Below are 19,232 nucleotides of genomic sequence, written 5' to 3' on the forward strand. Positions count from 1 at the left end.
TAAAAATATGTCTGCTAGTACAACCATATCGAATCTACCAAAACAGCATAAACAAAAAAAAAATAAAGATATCAAAGGATATATGCTGCTTCAGTCCATCCGCTCCATCACTCCTCATCATCCCCAGAATCCTCCTCCATCTGCTGACTACCTGAACCGCCGGCCTGCTGCCAACCGAACTGACCACTGTAGGCATATCCACTCTGACCTCCCCACTGGTCATACCCCGGGTACTGACCATACACATACGGGGCCTGCTGGTCGCCTCCGTAAACCGGTGGAGGTAATAGTCCGGCAAAAGGCTGTGGTAACGGTGCATTAAGTGCCATACCTGACATCATGTATCGGACCATATCATCCTGCCTGTGGTGGCTCTGCATCACCCACTGCTGGTCCACCCGCATCCTACTGTCCATCTGATCCAACCTCTCCTGGGTGTAGTCAAAAGCAGCCTCGGGAGTGAACGGGTTTGGTCTCGGCGGTCTAACCGGCCGTGGTGGAGGGACCGCACGCCTCTCTCGAGGTACCGGCTGTCTCTGTGGGGGAGCTCCAACCTCATGGTTCCACTCTGGTGGATCAGATTGGGTAAGAATACCCGCCAACTGAAGGTCCAAAACACCCCAACGAACTGTAGGCATACCCACATTCATCTCAGTAAGTTTGTACTTTGTGAGAGCCCGAATGTTCCTTGCCAACCTAGTGATGTAAGGGCCCATATCCAAAGCAGCCCTTTTACCTCCCCGACGAGGCCTATTGAACGACCACGCGAAGAAGCTAGCCAAATTCCAGTTCCGCTTCTCCACCATACACATCAAGGCGAAGATATCTAGCCAATTTGCCTTGTTCTCCCCCGACTTTCTCGCCACCACAGTCGTCGCTAACATCTTTAAAATATACCTGTAAATCGGGTCACGAACCGATGAGATAAGGTTCGTGTGCGCGAACGACTGTGTCGAGATCGAACCCCAAAATTCACCCAACTCTGTCGGGCCCAAACTCTTCGGCCTGTTATAGTTAAACACACCCCGAAGCCCATTCACGAACTCTTCCGTCGCTACCTCTTCCGACGAATACAAACCCAGTGCCACCCCAAATTGGGGTATAGTCATCTCGTACAAATTCCTCCCCAACGAAAATGATACCGCATTAGCTTCAGAAAATGCACCCTCCTTGTGACGGAAGGTACAATGGAACTCTATAGTAAGCTCGGTATATTGCGTCTCTTCACACGCATCCATAACCATCCGCAACCTTGGTCCTAGCAACTCATTTACCCGTTCACTCGCCCCCATACTCTCCAACCATTCCCAATCTATGATCCGATGTTCCAAAGTCTGGGTTACCACATACTTTTTCATCTTAACCCTTTCTTCAGTATCTTCATCAAAGTCTAACATCGGATGATCACTCAACTTGTCAATCTTGGCGTACACTCAACTTGTGAAATTCGCGTTTTAGGGTTTGGAAAGGGGAAAGGAAAGGGTTTCAGCGAACAGGTTCAAGTTAAAAACGATTTCAAAAGGTCCAGGGGGCGTCGCGTGACGCGACAGGGGGGTCACCCAGGCCTCGCGTAACGCGGCGGGTCTGAAAACAATTTATTTGAACCCTTAACCCCTCGCGTGACGCGAAGGAGCTAGGCGTCGCGCGAGGGTCTGTTTTTGGCAGAATGTTGCGTGAAAAATTCTTGTTCATGCCTTAGAAAAATTTTCAACTCTTTCCCAACCCAACCAAAAACCTCAAAATTTTTCCTAAGTGTTTAAAACACTTACCTGGGATCTCTTTTCTCGTGCATTCTCCATTCCGTAGCGATGATGAAACCTGCAAAATTCTCAACGACACAAAACACAGACCGAAAAACTACAAAAACGATGAAAAACACGAAAAATAAAGAAATTTACAAACGGTACATACTCTACACGCGAAGCTTTTCGCGCTCACTGTTCGGCAAAGGTAGGTGGGTCCTCTAGAGGAATTTCTTCCTCTTCAGTAGTATCAATAGGACCTCCCAAGTAATGTTTCAGTCTATGGCCGTTTACCTTCCACACACCTTTGTCGACCTCATCGTATAGCTCAACTGTGCCGTATGGAAACACTTCTTTCACCACATACGGGCCACTCCACCTCGATTTCAATTTTCCTGCTATCAATTTCAACCGTGAGTTGAACAAAAGTACTTTATCACCTACCTTAAAATCTTTCAAACCTCTCAACCGCCTATCATGCAATGCCTTAGTTTTCTCCTTGATACTCCATGATCTTTCATAAGCGGCCTCCCTCAATGCTTCCAACTCATGAATCTGGAAGAATCTCCTCCTTGCGGCTTCGGTAAGGTCAAGGTTTACGGTTTTTAATGCCCACAACGCCCTATGCTCTAATTCTACCGGAAGATGGCAAGCTTTGCCATACACGATCATAAAGGGTGTTGTGCCTAACGGTGTCTTATAGGCGGTACGGAATGCCCACAAAGCGTCGTCGAGCTTTTCCGACCAATCCTTTCTACTTTTTCCTACCGTTTTCTCTAAGATTCTCTTCACCCCTCGGTTAGCATTCTCTACTTGGCCACTAGTTTGCGGGTGGTACGCGGTAGAAAGACGATGAGTGACACCGTAGCGTGCAAGTGCCTTTTCCATGGCGGAATTGCAAAAATGCGTGCCACGGTCACTTATGATAGCTTTAGGGACTCCGAAACGCGTAAACAACTTCTTAAGGAATCTCACCACCACTCGGGCATCATTGGTGGGCAAAGGTTGAGCTTCGACCCACTTCGAAACGTAGTCAATGGCCACGAGGATGTACCTATTCCCACTAGAGGATGGGAAAGGTCCCATGAAGTCAATGCCCCATACGTCAAAAATTTCTAAGACTTGGATGGGATTTTGAGGCATTTCATCCTTGGATGAGATGTTGCCGGTACGTTGGCAACGGTCACAAGTCCTAACAAACTCTACGGCATCCTTAACTACCGTTGGCCAATAAAACCCACTATCGAAAACCTTTTGTGCCGTCACATTCGCTCCGTGATGGCCCCCCGTTAAACCCTCGTGCACATGTCTAAGGATGTCTAAACCATCCTCCTTTGAAACGCATCTCCTAAGCACTCTATCTCCACCTATCCTAAATAGGTAAGGGTCGTCCCAAATATACTTCCTAGCCTCCCTAAGAAGCTTTTTCTTTTGTTGGTAGGACATACCCCTCACAAGATCTCCGGTTGCCAAATAGTTTGCCAAATCCGAAAACCATGGCAAACCCTCTACCTCGGCACTAACAAAATCTATGGTTTCGTGGGGAAAGGTATCTCCTATGGAATCCTCACGAACCTCCTCTCTCTTTGGATCCTCTAATCGTGACAAGTGGTCGGCGGCCACGTTTTCTGCTCCCTTTTTATCCTTAATTTCTATATCGAACTCGGAGAGCAAAAGAATCCATCTAATAAGACGCGACTTTGCGTCTTTCTTTTGAAACAGAAATCGCAAAGCGGAATGGTCGGTGAACACGGTGGTTTTAGAAAGCACGAGATATGAGCGAAACTTGTCAAACGCAAACACTACGGCTAAGAGTTCCTTTTCCGTCGTGGTATAGTTCTCTTGAGCATCGTTTAGAGTTTTGCTCGCGTAGTAGATCAGATGAAAGTGTTTATCGACTCTTTGACCTAGGACCGCACCTACAGCATAATCGCTTGCGTCACACATGAGCTCGAAAGGTAAACTCCAATTGGGCGAAACAAGTATCGGGGCACTAACAAGTTTTTCTTTCAAGAAGTCGAACGCCTTGATGCACTCCTCGTCGAAGACAAAAGGTACATCCTTCTCTAAAAGCCTAGTCATCGGGCGTGTGATTTTGGAAAAATCCTTTATAAAACGCCTATAAAAGCCCGCATGACCCAAAAAGCTCCTAACGGACTTAACACTAGTAGGTGGAGGCAATCTACTTATTGTATCTATCTTGGCCCTATCCACCTCTATGCCTTCTCTCGACACCTTGTGTCCTAACACTATCCCCTCCGTCACCATAAAGTGACACTTCTCCCAATTCAACATAAGATTTGTCTCTATGCACCTCTTAAGCATCCTATCAAGATTAGAAAGACATTGGTCGAAAGTGGTGCCATAAACCGAGAAGTCATCCATGAAAACCTCCATGGAAGTCTCAAGCATGTCTTGGAATATGGCTACCATGCACCTTTGGAAAGTTGCCGGAGCGTTGCATAACCCGAAAGGCATGCGGCGATACGCATAAGTGCCGTAAGGGCATGTGAATGTCGTTTTATCTTGATCCTCCGGGGCGATGGGGATCTGAAAATAACCCGAAAATCCATCGAGAAAACAATAGAATTGTTGACCCGCTAGACGCTCCAACATTTGGTCAATGAATGGTAAGGGGAAGTGGTCTTTCCGGGTGGCGTCGTTTAACTTTCGATAATCTATGCATACACGCCAACCGGTAACGGTACGGGAAGGGATTAACTCGTTCTTTTCATTCATGATCACTGTCATCCCACCCTTTTTTGGGACGACTTGGGTCGGGCTAACCCATGGTGAATCGGAAATGGGGTAAATTACCCCGGCATCTAACAACTTGAGAACCTCTTTCTTAACAACCTCTTGCATGTTCGGATTAAGGCGCCTTTGAGGTTGCACCACCGGCTTATAGTCATCTTCCATGAGTATTCGGTGGGTGCAATAGGCGGGGCTTATGCCCTTGATATCCGAAAGGCGCCATGCAATAGCTTCCCTATTCACTCTCAACACCTCTAACAACCTACCCTTCTCTCCCTCCTCTAACTTAGATGAAATAATGACGGGATTCTCGGAACCCTCACCTAAGAAAGCATACTCTAAGTGGGATGGGAGGAACTTGAGTTCTAAAGGGGCGGGTTTCTCTATAGGAGTACTTTACTCTCACTCTTAATTTCACTCAATTCTAGCACTTCGGGAACCCACTCGTCCTCGTCTACCTCTTTACTCTCACTAACAATCTCCTCTACCTTCTCAACTACCTCCTCTAGCCTACTCTCGACTATGTCGGCTCCACTAATATAGTCAAAGCAATGGTCAACACAAGATAAGAAAGACTCTATGAAATAGACCGAGTGACAAGGACTACTAAGATCGTCGGAACCACTAGGGTGTTCCATGGAGCGTGCTATCTCGAAAGTCACCCTCTCCTCGCCGACTTGAAGTGTGATTTTCCCGTCGAAGACATCGATGATGGCCTTGGCGGTACACAAGAATGGGCGTCCTAGAATGATGGGAACCTTTTCGTCGGCTTCCATATCAAGAACGACAAAGTCTACGGGGAAGACGAACTTATCCACTTTGACTAGAAGGTTTTCAATAATGCCTCGTGGATACTTAACGGACCTATCGGCTAACGACAAAGACATGCGTGTAGGTGACAACTCTCCTAGACCTAACCTCTCATACAAAGAATATGGCATTAGGTTTATACTCGCTCCTAGGTCGGCTAGGGCCCTACACTCGGTATCACTCCCAAACAAGCACGGGATGGTAAAAAGGCCCGGATCCGTCAATTTTTCCGGAACCTTGTTCAACACTACGGCGGAACATCCTCCACTAAGGGGGATGTTAGAAACCTCTCCTAACCTATCCTTGCGTTTTAGAAGGTCTTTTAGGAATTTTGCATATTTCGGCATTGATTGAAGAGCTTCTATAAAAGGAAGGTTGATCCTAAGCTGCTTAAAGATCTCTAAAAATTTTCCGTACTCTTTGGAATAAGTTTGATTTTTAAGGCGGGAAGGAAACGGAGCACGGGAAGTATCAACATTGGGTGAAGGAACAACCTGAACGGGTTTCTTTCCTACACTCTTCTCACTCGAAGGCCCCCCGGTGTGTGCGGTACTTTCTGGGATTAACCTAGGTTGCACTTTACCGGGCGCCTCCATTTCAATCTCCTCATCTACGGGGTCCTCATCTTCTATCTCAACACTCTCGGGTCTCACTACCTCTCCTAAGGTCCTACCACTACGGGTCGAAATTGCCTTCAAACAGCCAGATGGGTTGGGCCTTGTGTTGCCCGAAAATTGACCGGGAGGTCGTTCTTGCAACTGGCGTGCAATATCCCCAACTTGTCTTTGAAGGTCTAAGAAGCTTGAATGATTATTCTTTAGGAGCGTAGCATGGCCCTCTAAGGTACGTTGGGTAGCCTGATCCTTAACCAATAATTGGGAAAGAAGGTCCTCTATCCTAGACAAACTACCACCTGACCCCTCACTCTTAGGTTGAACCTCTTGGTTTGACCCCTCACCTCTAAACTGCCCCCCTGAACCTGAACTAGCAAATTGACCTGTTTGACCCGACCCCCCACTAGAATAAAAACCTGGCCCCCTACTTTGGTATTGACCTGACGGAAAACCAGGGGGGTTACCTGAGGAGCGATAATTATTAGCACGCCAATTAGAGTTACTATTGTTGAACGGGTTAGTTGGACCCCTATTTTGACCTGCTAAATACTCGACCTGCTCTAGGGTGATGGTTGGGCAATCTATGGTGTCATGTCCCCCTCTACAAACCTCGCATCTATCTACCTTCTTCTTAATTTCTAGCAACTCTTTGGTGATATAGTCAAGCTGAGATATTACCTTTGAGTCTGAAACGACTTGATTCACTCCTCGAGAGGATGAGGAGGTAATCACAGGATTGGAATTCCTGCCGGTAGCACTATGATCTATATAAGCATGAGCGAAGCTCTCAAAGAGGTCGTTGCAGTCAGCCACAGTTTTCTTTCCCATTAGGTGGCCTCCTGCGGATGTGTCGAATCGGGCCTTGCACTCAGGGGTAAGACCATTATAAAATTTTTCTACTAAGGCCCAATCCGACAGTCCATGTTGGGAACAACGCGAGAGCAATGTTTGAAACCTCTCCCATGCTAAGTGATAAGGTTCGTCAGGCTCCATTCTGAAGGAATGGATCTGATCTCGAAGGCGGGAGGCCTTCGCAGGTGGGAAATACTTAGCAAGGAAGGCATCTCTAAGTCCAGCCCAAGTGGTGTAAGTACCTGCCGGCTGCGAATCAAGCCAGGTGGCTGCGCGACCAGCAAGCGAAAAGGGGAAGACTTGGAGATAGCGGGCATCAAGATTCACACCTTCGATACCGAAGGTGCTACACAGACGGGTGAGACGGTTGATATGTGCTGGCGCGTCTTCATCATCACGACCGTGAAACTGACAAGAGTTGTTAATGGCAGTCATGATGTATGAAGGAATTTGCCAAGACTTATCATTGGTGATTTCAGGGAGGGTGATGGGTGAGTTTGCGGTAAAACCCGCGGTGGAACGCTGGTGGACAGTTTGGTTTTCGGCCATTTGGTGAACTGGTGGTGGACTAGGGTGACGGGAGGGTGGTGGGGAATTGTGGGGTGATGACTTAGGGGTAAAGTCGAAGTTCGGTAGTTTAGATGGAAGTGTAGAGTCAGAAAGGGCTGAAGATGAAGTTGGGGGTTTTCGAACCTGAGGGATTGGTGTGGAGACGGAAGACTTGTCAATTGGTGGCTTCACTGGTCCCTGCGAACGCGTGTGGGGCATGAACTGCAAAACCAAGAATAAAACAAGTAAGTCAACTCCAATAAAAGACTCAAAGAAATACGAAAAAGACACTAAAAGTACTTGGACTCCTACGACTCACAAACACACAAAAAGCACGTAACGATATCAGTTGAAATCCAAACAAAGCAGTTAACGCAATTGCCAAGAGTCCCCGGCAACGGCGCCAAAAACTTGATGTGGAAAAAGTAGTTCAACTAAATAAACTAAATTACCCTAAATTAAGACTCAAGTAATAAAAATCTAGACTCTTTAACCTGACTAAACTACTCACCGGCAAGTGTACCGGTCGACTCTAGCACAGAAAAGTAAGTCTGGATGTCGAACCCACAAGGACTCTATGAATTACGTTAACGACTAAACTTAGACTAGACACTGACACGACTAAACAAATATTGTGTTTGGGGGGGGGGGGTTTACTAAAATCCTAAAATTATGATTAAATTGAAATTAACTAAAACACGAACGAAAACTAAGGTTTTGTTTCAGATGAGATTAAGGGCTACCTAGACTTGAATCCAGTTTAACTACGAATGGACTTCTAACGGTTTTATTGTTGTATGGAGCCGGGATCGTTAAATACTAAACCTTAAGGTATTTCAATGCTAAGACTTCCCGACCCTTCTCAGGAAGAAACCTAGGAAACCCTACAAGGCTGTTATGATTACCGACTGTTAGATTTCCTCTCAGTCCTCTAACGATTCTAAAAGTGCCCTAATATGACTATCTACCTCTCAGCGCGATAATCTAAGGCAATTCTAGGTTCTGACTTGGTTTACTAGACACATCTGCAATTAGGGAACTAACTTCGACTTCTCTCAAAATCTAAATTAGCTATATACTGCACCGCGACCTAATAACTAACCGAGCCTCTCAGCGACAAGTTAAGCAGAATATTTACTTCTAATTGTATTTTAATTACTGTTTCTAAGGCTATCGGCCGATTTACCCAAAGATCACCCGAACCCGCAAGGATGCAAATAATCAACACAGATCTATTATGTGATAAAGACCGTCACTAAAATCTATGTGAAACAGCAAACAATCCACAATCAAAAGTAAATACGCACACGCACCAAATCAGAAAATCTAGAACACTTTACTTTCAAAGTCAATCCATAATCAAACAATAAAAACCGTTAAAAGATCCAAACATAAATTAAACCTTCATCAAATCTAGGTAGTATCTAAGTTTAGCCAAGAAACATGTTGTTCAAATCAAACAAAACAAGTTCAAAACAAGAATTCATCAATAAGTATTGAAAACGCGAAAATAAGGAACACCGGGAGATAAAACCCGAAAGATCTTCACTCTCACGATCCAAGCTTCAACCGGATGATTCCCGTTAGCCAAAATACTCCGAAAAGCTCAAAATCTCCTCTGAAATTCGTCCTAGGGTTTCTTGATTCGCAATTAGGGTTTTTCAGTTAAGTTTTTTGGTAATTTAAGTCAAACCCTAAACCAGAAGTCAAAATCAGTCAAACAGGGACCCTCGCGTGGCGCGAGGGTGGCTAGGCGTCACGCGGCGCCTCTAAACTCAATTTCTTGATTTTTTAATTCTTTTCCGAATTCCAGCTTCTCCGACGCGCGTACGAATCCCGTTTCTCTTCCGAACTGCTCGTTTTTACTCGTTTTTCAACACTTTAAGCTACGGGACCTGAAATCAAAGCTTAACGTCAGCAGTATCATAGTTCTAACCTAAAACAGACTCAAAACGACTGAAAACTGACCAAAATATACACTATAAACATATGTACTTTTCAGTACATCACTCGCACACCCACCCAAAATATCACCCAAATTTCCTCATAAATTCGCTAATCTTCAACTTTAAATCTCGATCGACGCAAGTACGCAATCTCACCATTGGTAATCTCAACATCTTTCACCCTTGTTCTCGTTTCAATTTTCGCATAATAATGCAATTAACTGTATGTTCCTAATTCTTTTCGCTACTTGATTTTTAAGTCTTCTTATTGCTTTCATGTGCTGAATTTGATTTTGTTATTATAAATCGTCTCTGAATTGTTTCGTTTTGTGTTTCGGAATGAGCGGAATCGAGTAAATTGGTAATCTAGGGTTTCTTTTTATATTTATATACAGGAAATTAAGTTCTCTTGATTTGATTGTATCTGAATGTGTTGAGTTAAGATGCCTCTGTTAGTTGATAACTCTTTTAAGGTATTTGATTGATTAAGTTAGTGATTGTAAAAAAAAAAAGTTAGTGAGTGTTTTGCTTACTTTGAATAATATGCATTTTTTTTTTCAAATCTGCTTGAGTCTTTGAACAAATTAGACTAGAGATGATGAAAATATCTTATATTTTGGTGTTTGAAAGTTATTGGCTTTTGGGATCAAACCGCACCGGATCGCTACACGCTTTTAAAAACCAAAATAACTTAGTCCTACACTACTCTAATCAACAAACAAGTGTTGTTGATCCTTTTCTTTCACTAGTTTTCTGTAATTTTACTAAAAGTTTTACTTGTAAGTTTATCCAGTCAAAAGGCTCACTTGTCGATGACCAGGAATACGTAATTATGTGAATGTTTGTTGTGCTCCGCGTTCAGGGTACGTTGCCTTTATTCGTTTGTTGTTTGATTTTCCGATGTTCTTCACCCTGTGTTTAAAAAAGCGCGCTTAAAGCGAGCTTTAAGCTTTTGGTCTGAAGCGTTACATTACGTGAAGCGCTGTGAAGCGAGCTTTAAGCGCGAAGCGATGATGGTTTGAAGCGACGCTTCAGCCCAATCAGGTCTCATTTGGGCCATTTTTTAAGCCCAACAGTCTTTAAATAGGGTTAAATGAGGCCTGTTTCTTTACCCTAAGTGTGTTTCGACTTTAATTTATGTTTTAACTATGTTTTTTATGTGTTAAGTGTGTTTTTTAATCATGTTTTTGTGTTTGTTACAAGTAGAATAGGTCATATTGATGTGTACAATATTATATATATATATATATTTTATTTTGAGCGCTTCGTATATGTGAAGCTCTTGCTTCGCGCTTGAAGCTTCGCTTAAAGCTTTTGGAACCAAAACGCTTCGGAGCGCTTCGCGCTTTTTTAAACCTACTTCTTCCATTTTTCATGCATCATGCATGTAAGCAATTCTTGTTATTTGTTACACTGATGTTAGTTTATGTTCGTAAATTTTTGAAGGTGACTTGATAGAATGGTTATTTAGTTCCTTATTAACTTCTGTCATTGACGATTTAAGTTTTGGTTTTACCTTAAGGTTTCTTGTTTGCTGTGGGGCAGCTTTGTAATCTACTACCATAAACCTCTACAGAAAGTGGGTCAACTTGCATTTAACTGTTATTAAATTCTACATGTTTTTATACAGATTGATCTAGTCACATGGTTTAGTACGAGATATTTCTTTTTAGTTATATTTGATAATCATAATGGACCCTGCACGGTCGAACTCTGGAACTGCTGAGGATAATACTGGAATTCCTGATGATTTACGTTGCAAGAGATCAGACGGTAAACAGTGGAGATGCCATGCGATGTCCATGCCGGACAAAACCGTATGTGAAAAACACTACATTCAAGCAAAGAAACGAGCTGCAAATTCTGCAATGAGGGCCAGTCTCAAGAAAGCAAAAAGGAAACCTGCAGGTGAAAGTGACAGTTATTTAGAGAGTAAAAGTGATGATATGGATTCACCTCTCGTGGATTACCGAACGTCAGATAAACAGAAAGATAAGTCGTCGAAGAAGCTAATAAGTTATTCACCTGAAACACCTTCATTTAAGACTTTATCTGTTCACATTTCTTCAAAATCGAATGACGATCTACAAAGAGATATGGATGAATCTGAAGAGACACCAAAGGCTTACCAGACACCATCGTCTGTTGCTGATTCATCAAAGAGCAGATCTGAGAAGATGCATAATGCTAGTGCTATGACTGTAAGTTTGAATATACAAGAGTAAAATGTCATTTTCATCCCTGAGGTTTCGCCAGTTTTGCGACTTTCGCCCAAAGGTTTGTTTTTCCGTATCTCGATCCTAAAAGTTCGAAATCTTGCCATTTTCATCAGGCTCGTTAACTCCATCCATTTTTCTCCATTAAGTCAGGGGTATTTTCGTCTTTTTTGTTAACTTAAAGGGCAAATCAGTCTTTTTCAGGGGTAGACCGAATTGCCCTTTAAGTTAACAAAAAGGATGGAAATACCCCTGACTTAATGGAGAAAAATGGATGGAGTTAACGAGCCAGATGAAAATGGCAAGATTTCAAACCTTTTGGATCCAGATGTGGAAAAACAAACCTTTGGACCAGAGTCGCAAAACTAGCCAAACCTCAGGGACGAAAATAGCATTCTACTCGATATACAAACTAATATAAGGATTATGTATTTGAATACTATTTCGTTCGGATCGTTTACAGGAAACTTCTGATGGGAGTTCAGAATCATCTGAAGATACAGGTGGACAAATTTGTCATCAGTGCCGACGAGATGACGCACAGAATATTGTTTGGTGCGCTAAATGTGATAGGAGAGGATATTGTGATAAATGCATTTCCACATGGTAAGATTGACTGCATTAGTAATACATCGTCTTTTTGATCCACAATTTACTAAACTCTTTCCGCTGTTCTGCAGGTATCCTGACATTCCCGCTGAAGAAATCCATAGAATTTGCCCTGCATGTCGAGGTTGCTGTAACTGCAAGATGTGTTTACGTGGCGATAATATGATAAAGGTAAATAATTTGTTTACAGTATACGTAATTATTTCTACTGTGTGCTCATCTGAGGCTAAAATCTTTCTCGTATTGCAGGGAAAAATACGGGAAATACCTGTGCAAGATAAACTAGAGCATCTATTTTGTCTTTTGTCTTCTGTGCTTCCTGTGGTCAAACAGATCCACTTTAACCAGTGCTTCGAATTAGAACTTGAAAGAAAGCTTCGAGGTAAGATACATGTAGGTCTGTAACCGAACCGAACGCTCATGAACCGGTCGTGAACTTGTTCGGCGGAAAACGAATGAACACGAACACATTTTTTTGTTCATAAAGTAATGAACGAATATGAACACAGCTTTGTTCGTTCATTTATGTTCGTGAACGTCTGTTTATGTTCGTTCATATATGCTCCTTCATTTATGTTTGTTCGTTTATGTCTGTTTCATTTTAAATACATAAGTAGTTATATTTATATAAATCTTGAACATTAAAGAAACTTTCTAATTACTTTTATAAATATAACTAATTGGTAATTGAACTTTCTAGTAACAAAAATGAGTTTTTCAATAGAATTTATCGTAATTAATCATTAATTCATATAAAAAATTTGCTTGATGTTCGTTTATGTTTAGTCCTTATGTTTATTTGCGTTCATTTATAGTTGTTGAATTATGAGCAATTGTGTTGTTTATTGTTTGTTAAATTATGTCCGTTACAAGTTTGTTTGTTTATGTTCATTTATGTTCGTTTACGTTCGTAAACTGTTCGTTTAAGTTTCAAACGGACGGACCTATGTTGTCAAAGACGCAAGGCGCAGACGAGGCGCATCGGCCTTGCCCGGAGCCTAGGCGCAAGGCACAAAAAAAGCGTGGGTTTTTTTTAAGAAAAGCGCACATAGAGAAAAAAAATATAAAAAATAGTTATGCTTTGAAAATAAATAAATTCCACATATAAAATAAAAAAATATTATATATGCCATTTAAGATCATGTTGGAAGTTTTGGGTGTGTGAATGAAAGTCTCAAAAGGTGGTAAATACTTTGTCCCACATTGGTGTGGGAACAAAAAATGAGTTTCTGAACTGGAATTTGGTTGAACTCGTGCGTGCCCGCACATCCTGCGGACACGAATGCAACTCCGAAAACCCGGGCCCGCGTGAGACAGTTTTTGCACTCACTCAGATTCGTTTTTAATGGTCATTAGTGCTGTGTTAACAACATTTAAACTTATGCGCCTCGTTTTTTACGCCTAGGTGCGCGCCTTTTTGCGCCTGAACACCGTTTTTACGAAAAAAACCCCATTTTTGCGCATAGGCTACCGCCAGGCGCTATAGGCTCGCGACAGACATAAACGAACATGAACATGCTCATTTTCTTAATATACGAACATGAACAAAAAATGTGTTCGATTATATCTTCGTGTTCTTGTTCGGTTAAAGTTAATTGAACCGTGTTCGTTTGGTTCAGTTACAGGCCTAGATACATGTAAAGATTAAAACCACATCTGCCAAGTCATCTGACATAATCTTCTGTTTGGTTTATATCTGATTCAGGAAACAGAATAGATCTTCCAAGGACGAAACTAAATGCAGATGAGCAAATGTGCTGGTAATGTCACTATTATATGCTCATAATACCATAATAAATAACGTTAAACCGCGTTTTAATATCTTTATAAGTGTTGTGGCTGCAGTGACTTCTGCAGAATTCCGATTATTGATTATCACCGACACTGTGCGAAATGCTCATATGATATATGCCTTAGATGCTGCCAAGACGTAAGAAAAGCCTCAAAAGACGGCGGTGAACCAGATGCTAGCAGAATTCAAGATGAAGATATAAATATTATCGAAAATCAAGAAAACCCGTTAAAACAACGAATAAGATTATCCGATAAGCTTCGTGATTGGAAAGCCAACGCTGATGGCAGTGTTCCATGTCCTCCGAAACAACACGGTGGTTGTGGTAACTCACCGTTGGTGCTAAAACGTATTTTTAAAATGAATTGGGTGGCAAAACTTGTGAAAAACGTCGATGAAATGGTTAGTGGGTGTAAAATGTATGACATCAGCCCTAAAAATATAGGTGGTTTAAGCAATTTGTTGTATGGTCCATCTTGTGAAGATATAAAAAGCGAAGGGATCGGTGAATTTAGAAAACATTGGCGTAAAGGTGAACCGGTTATAATTAAGGGGGTTTGCGATGAGTCATCAATGTTAGGTTGGGATCCTATGATGATGTGGAAAGGAATTCAAGAGACAACTGAGGAAAGAACAAAGGAAGATAATAGAATTGTGAAGGCCGTAGATTGCTTTGACCGGTCTGAGGTAGGTTTTAAACTTTTTCATTAGAGGAAAATGTCATTTTTGTCCCCGAGGTTTTGCCACTTTGCAACTTTTGTCCAAAGGTTTGTTTTTCCGCATTTGGATCCAAAAGGTTTGAATTCTTGCCATTTCATCCGGCTCGTTAACTCCATCCATTTTTCTCCATTAAGTCAGGGGAGAAAAAATGGATGGAGTTAACGAGCCGGATGAAAATGGCAAGTATTCACTTAAAGGGCAATTTGGTCTTTTTCACTTTATGTACGAAAATACCCCTGACTTAATGGAGAAAAATGGATGGAGTTAACGAGCCAGATGAAAATGGCAAGATTTCAAACCTTTTGGATCCAGATGCGAAAAAACAAACCTTTGAACGAAAGTTGCAAAACTGGCCAAACCTCAGGGACGAAAATGGCATTTTACTCTAAAAATTTTAATCAAATTATATTCTGTTATTTAGTGTTTTAACATATATCTGTTTTGCCTATATTTTTATACCAGATAGATATCGAACTTGGAGAATTTATCAGAGGATACTCTGAGGGCATCATACGGGAAAATAATCAGCAACGTATGTTAGTTTTGAAAAACTGGCCTTCTCCGAGCGCGTCTGAAGAATTTTTATTATACCAGAGACCGGAGTTTATTAGTAAACTACCTTTGCTCGAATATATTCATTCCAAGTGGGGCCTACTAAATCTTGCTGCAAAGTTACCTCATTACTCCCTGCAGAACGATGTCGGGCCGAAGATATTGATTTCTTATGGAACGTCTGACGAACTTGGTCAAGGTGACTCGGTCAACATGCTTCGTTTCAATATGCGTGATGTGGTGAGTTTACTTATCTTTGGTATTAAACTGGGGTCTGTTTTCTTTGCACTTATTTAGGTTTTGCTGCACCCGGAGCTTTATGGTTTGTTTTAAGAATTGAGGAAGCAAATTTATTATTAATTTTAATCGGGTGATTTGGAACAATAGATGATGATTTTTTTGAGTAAAATGCCGTTTTCGTCTCTAAGGATTGGCCAGTTTTGCGACTTTCGTCCGAGGGTTTGTTTTTCCGCATCTAGATCCAAAAGGTTTGAAATCTTGCCATTTTCATCCGGCTCGTTAACTCCATCCATTTTTCTCCGTTAAGGTATGGGTATTTTCTTCTTTTTTGTTAACTTAAAGGGCAATTTGGTCTTTTTCACTTTGTGTACAAGCATTTAGCATAATGTATAAGTATTCAAAAAAGATGAAAATACCCTTAAGTTAACAAAAAGACGAAAATACCCCTACCTTAACGGAGAAAAATGGATAAAGTTGACGAGCCAGATGAAAATGGCAAGATTTCAAATTTTGTAGATCTAGATGTGGAAAAACAAACCTTTGGACGAAAGTCGCAAAACTGGCCAAACCTCAGGGACGAAAATGGCATTTTACTCATGTTTTTTTTTTTTTTTTTGAAAAAGAATTATTTTATATTTTCATTTCCTTGTAGATTATGGGTATATTTTTCAATCAAGGTTCATGATTAATTTATGTGGCATGAAAATAGGTATACCTGCTAGTGCATACATGTGAAGTAAAGAGCAAGTTACGAACAAATGCACCAAAATCACCAATTGCAGAACACGATGCAAAAAACGACGAGGAAATAAATATAGATTTAATGGAAGTTGATACCACTGAAACCCTAGGAATTAGTGATACCGGTAACGAGAAAGCTCTTAAATGTGAAGATTTAAACAAAATTAGCGAGGGGACGTTTACAAAGAGCCAACCAGGAGCAATTTGGGACATTTTTCGCCGTGAAGACGTTCTGAAGCTGGTTGAGTATATGCGACTTCATTGGAATGAATTTGGTTTCCCTGATGACATCATAATTGATTCTGTAAGTTTAATATCACATCTTTGTATTAATATGATGTTTTTAAATGCAAGATTTGTTCATGTTTAAACGTTTTTTTTCTGTATCGTAGGTACCGCAACCTCTTCATGAAGGAATGATATTCTTGAACAGTCACCATAAAAGGAAGCTAAAAGAAGAATTTGGTAAGTTTTACTATCAAGAGACGCTCATTTTATATTCGTATTGGATTTAAAATGTTGATATTTAATTGTTGAATTGTTATTCATGATCAGGTATAGAGCCATGGTCAATTGAACAGCATTTAGGAGTTGCGGTATTTATCCCCACTGGATGTCCTTTTCAAGTGAGGAACCTTCAGGTGAGTTCAATGCAATTTAAACGACTAAATAAAAATTATGGGTCCACTTTCCACATCACTTTTTTTTTTTTTGTATTTCGTAACTTTTTTTTTCATCTTCTACAGTCAACGGTTCAATTAGGCCTCGATTTTCTTTTCCCCGAAAGTTTACCAGAGGCTGTAAGATTAGCTGGAGAAATCCGTGAGCTTCCTAATGACCATGATGCAAAGCTTCAAACGTTAGAGGTTAAACTTTCTTTCCAATAATGCCCCTGCGCTTTCTTTCTCTTCTTTCACTTACTTTACGTTTACGGACTTGCATTAATTATTATAGCCCTTTCTTTTAAATGTTTGTAGGCTGGAAAAATCTCATTGTATGCAGCAAGTTCATCTATCAAGGAAGTTAAAAAATTGGTGTTGGATCCAAAGTAAGACATTCGGAATCTTTTTTATTATGCTTAGAGTAAATTACCTTTTTGGCCCCTGTGGTTATATCACTTTTACTATACTAGCCCAAAATAAGAATTTGAGTAAACTTCTGTTTTGCTCCCTGTGGTTTGGTCACTTTAACGATTTTGCTCCAAACCTTTAAAAATAGCCATTTTACTCCCTGATGTTTTGGTTTTGTTGTCAGTTTGCTCCCTGCGGGGAGCAAAATGGAAAAACAAACAATTTGGATGGAGTTAGAGGCGGGGAGCAAACTGGCAAAAATTCCGAAACATCAGGGAGTAAAATGGCTATTTTTAAAGGTTTGGAGCAAAACCGTTAATGTGACCAAACCACAGGGAGCAAAACGGAAGTTTACTCTAAGAATTTTTAACATATCTGCCCCCATGGTCTCTATAACTAACCATTTTGACCCCTAAGTCTAGAGATCATGGGGGCCAAAATGGTTAGTTATAGAGACCATGGGGGCCAAAATGGTTAGACTTAGGGGCCAAAATGGTTAGTTATAGAGACCATGGGGGCAGATATGTTAAAAATTCTTATTTTGGGCTAATATAGTAAAAGTGATATAACCACAGGGGCCAAAAACGTAATTTACTCTTATGCTTATGATGCTCCGTTTTTTAAGGTTATACTTTTAGTGGTCTTTCATGCTTTAACAGCACATTTTGTTTAATATTTAATCAGAAATGAGTGCTTTAGCTTTACAGTTAATTAATGCGTCCTTTTCATAAAAAAGAATGATATTCTAGCTAAAGGGTTATCCAAGAAGCTCAACACTATGCTTTCACTTCTGTAACCAACATATGTTTTCGCCGTTATCATTGATTTCTTTTCGTTTGGTGGAACCCATCTTGACTTTGTTTACATATTATAATGGGACCCACGATAAGGAACTACTGAATCTAAGGAATCGGCGAAATAGTTGTTTTTCTTGTCTTGGCTTTGTAATTGATAAATGGAGATGTTCTGTTGCAGGTTTGGTGCAGAGCTCGCTTTCGAAGATCCAAACCTAACGAAATTGGTTTCACTGAATCTCGAGAAGATGAGTAAACGGCAGGTGGCGTGTGCTTAAACATGCAGTTTCTGTCAATGTAATCTAAATATATAATTACAAACCCTACGTCGACATGTTTTACGGCAAGACTTGCATTTATGTGACGAAAAAGATTTAACTATAGTCTAATAGCATTTAGGAGCTTCACTACATCCAGACTGGTTTATCAGTTTAACTAGTAGATGCCCCGCCCGCGTTGTGGGGTAATGGCCGAATAATTATCAATCAATTAAAAAAAGACTACTATAATTTTGCTATGAAAAAAAAACAATGATAAGACCGTAAGTTTGGGCTCAGGGCAAAACTGTAATTTTTCAGGACTAATGAGCCAGTGTTAGGCAGCTAGAGTATTTCTTAGGTTAATAACATGTACGCCTTTATGTCGGTTAGTTATACATGATATCTATAACACGATATCAAAAAAGATACATTAAGTTAACCAATTAAAGAAAAACAGTACCATAGAGATGATAAAAAAATTAACTAAAACGATGACAAGCGTGTAATTTAGAGTTGGGGGCAAAATAATAATTTGTCAGGACCAATTAGCGAGTGCTAGGCAGCTGTTTGGCGTGAATAAAAACAAAATTAAATCAACAAAGTAAAACAAAATATTACCATGGTTTTGCCAAAGAAAAAAAAAACGATGGCAAGATTGCAATTTTTAACGGAGGTAAAATCGTAATTTTAAAATGGAGGTAAAATAATATTTTGAACTGAGGGCAAAACCATTTTTTTTAATTTGAAATGGGGGCAAAATCGTAATATTTTAGCTGCGGGCAAAATCGTAATTTTTAGCTGGGGGCAAAATCGTAATTTTAAACTGAGAACCAAATCATAATTTGGCAGGACTCTAGCTGAGGGCAAAACCATAATTTTATTTTAAACTGTAGGATAAAATTGTAATTTGGCATCACCTATAAATAACTATTATACATTATACGAAAAAAAACAAAAGTAAAAAGTGGGCC

General features: G+C 40.7%; 2 protein-coding genes across 4 annotated transcripts; one reads left to right on the forward strand and one right to left on the reverse strand.

Moving 5' to 3' along the window:
- Positions 1 to 1,934: 1,934 nt before the first annotated feature.
- On the reverse strand, positions 1,935 to 2,630 carry LOC118491622. The gene has a single exon (XM_035989529.1). The coding sequence runs from the start codon at positions 2,628 to 2,630 to the stop codon at positions 1,935 to 1,937; it is 696 nt and encodes a 231-aa protein (XP_035845422.1).
- A 6,700-nt stretch (positions 2,631 to 9,330) lies between these two features.
- Positions 9,331 to 18,413, forward strand: LOC110937904 (lysine-specific demethylase JMJ25). 3 transcript variants are annotated; one of them, XM_022180364.2, is made up of 14 exons: positions 9,331 to 9,428; positions 10,898 to 11,468; positions 11,947 to 12,089; positions 12,164 to 12,263; positions 12,342 to 12,474; positions 13,798 to 13,852; positions 13,938 to 14,571; positions 15,067 to 15,396; positions 16,106 to 16,441; positions 16,530 to 16,602; positions 16,693 to 16,778; positions 16,884 to 17,003; positions 17,115 to 17,185; positions 18,183 to 18,413. In XM_022180364.2, exons 2-14 carry the CDS (start codon positions 10,959 to 10,961, stop codon positions 18,277 to 18,279), a joined length of 2,688 nt encoding a protein of 895 aa, XP_022036056.1. In that variant the 5' UTR covers positions 9,331 to 9,428; positions 10,898 to 10,958; the 3' UTR covers positions 18,280 to 18,413. The 3 variants fall into 3 exon arrangements, with proteins under 3 accessions (XP_022036056.1, XP_035844678.1, XP_022036057.1); XM_035988785.1 differs by having other exon boundaries at positions 9,339 to 10,130; XM_022180365.2 differs by having other exon boundaries at positions 9,339 to 9,490.
- Positions 18,414 to 19,232: the final 819 nt, after the last annotated feature.

Source organism: Helianthus annuus, chromosome 4 (genome assembly GCF_002127325.2).
Source record: "Helianthus annuus cultivar XRQ/B chromosome 4, HanXRQr2.0-SUNRISE, whole genome shotgun sequence".
Lineage (NCBI taxonomy): Eukaryota > Viridiplantae > Streptophyta > Magnoliopsida > Asterales > Asteraceae > Helianthus > Helianthus annuus.

What these genes read in the sequence shown, in the direction of transcription:
- LOC118491622 (XM_035989529.1), bottom strand. Translation starts at nt 2,630, where the DNA reads ATGGAAAAGGCACTTGCACGCTACGGTGTCACTCATCGTCTTTCTACC.
- LOC110937904 (XM_022180364.2), top strand. Translation starts at nt 10,959, where the DNA reads ATGGACCCTGCACGGTCGAACTCTGGAACTGCTGAGGATAATACTGGA. An exon ending in GATAAATGCATTTCCACATG is followed by an intron (nt 12,090 to 12,163) that starts GTAAGATTGACT and finishes GCTGTTCTGCAG; the next exon opens with GTATCCTGACATTCCCGCTG. An exon ending in GAAGCTAAAAGAAGAATTTG is followed by an intron (nt 16,603 to 16,692) that starts GTAAGTTTTACT and finishes ATTCATGATCAG; the next exon opens with GTATAGAGCCATGGTCAATT.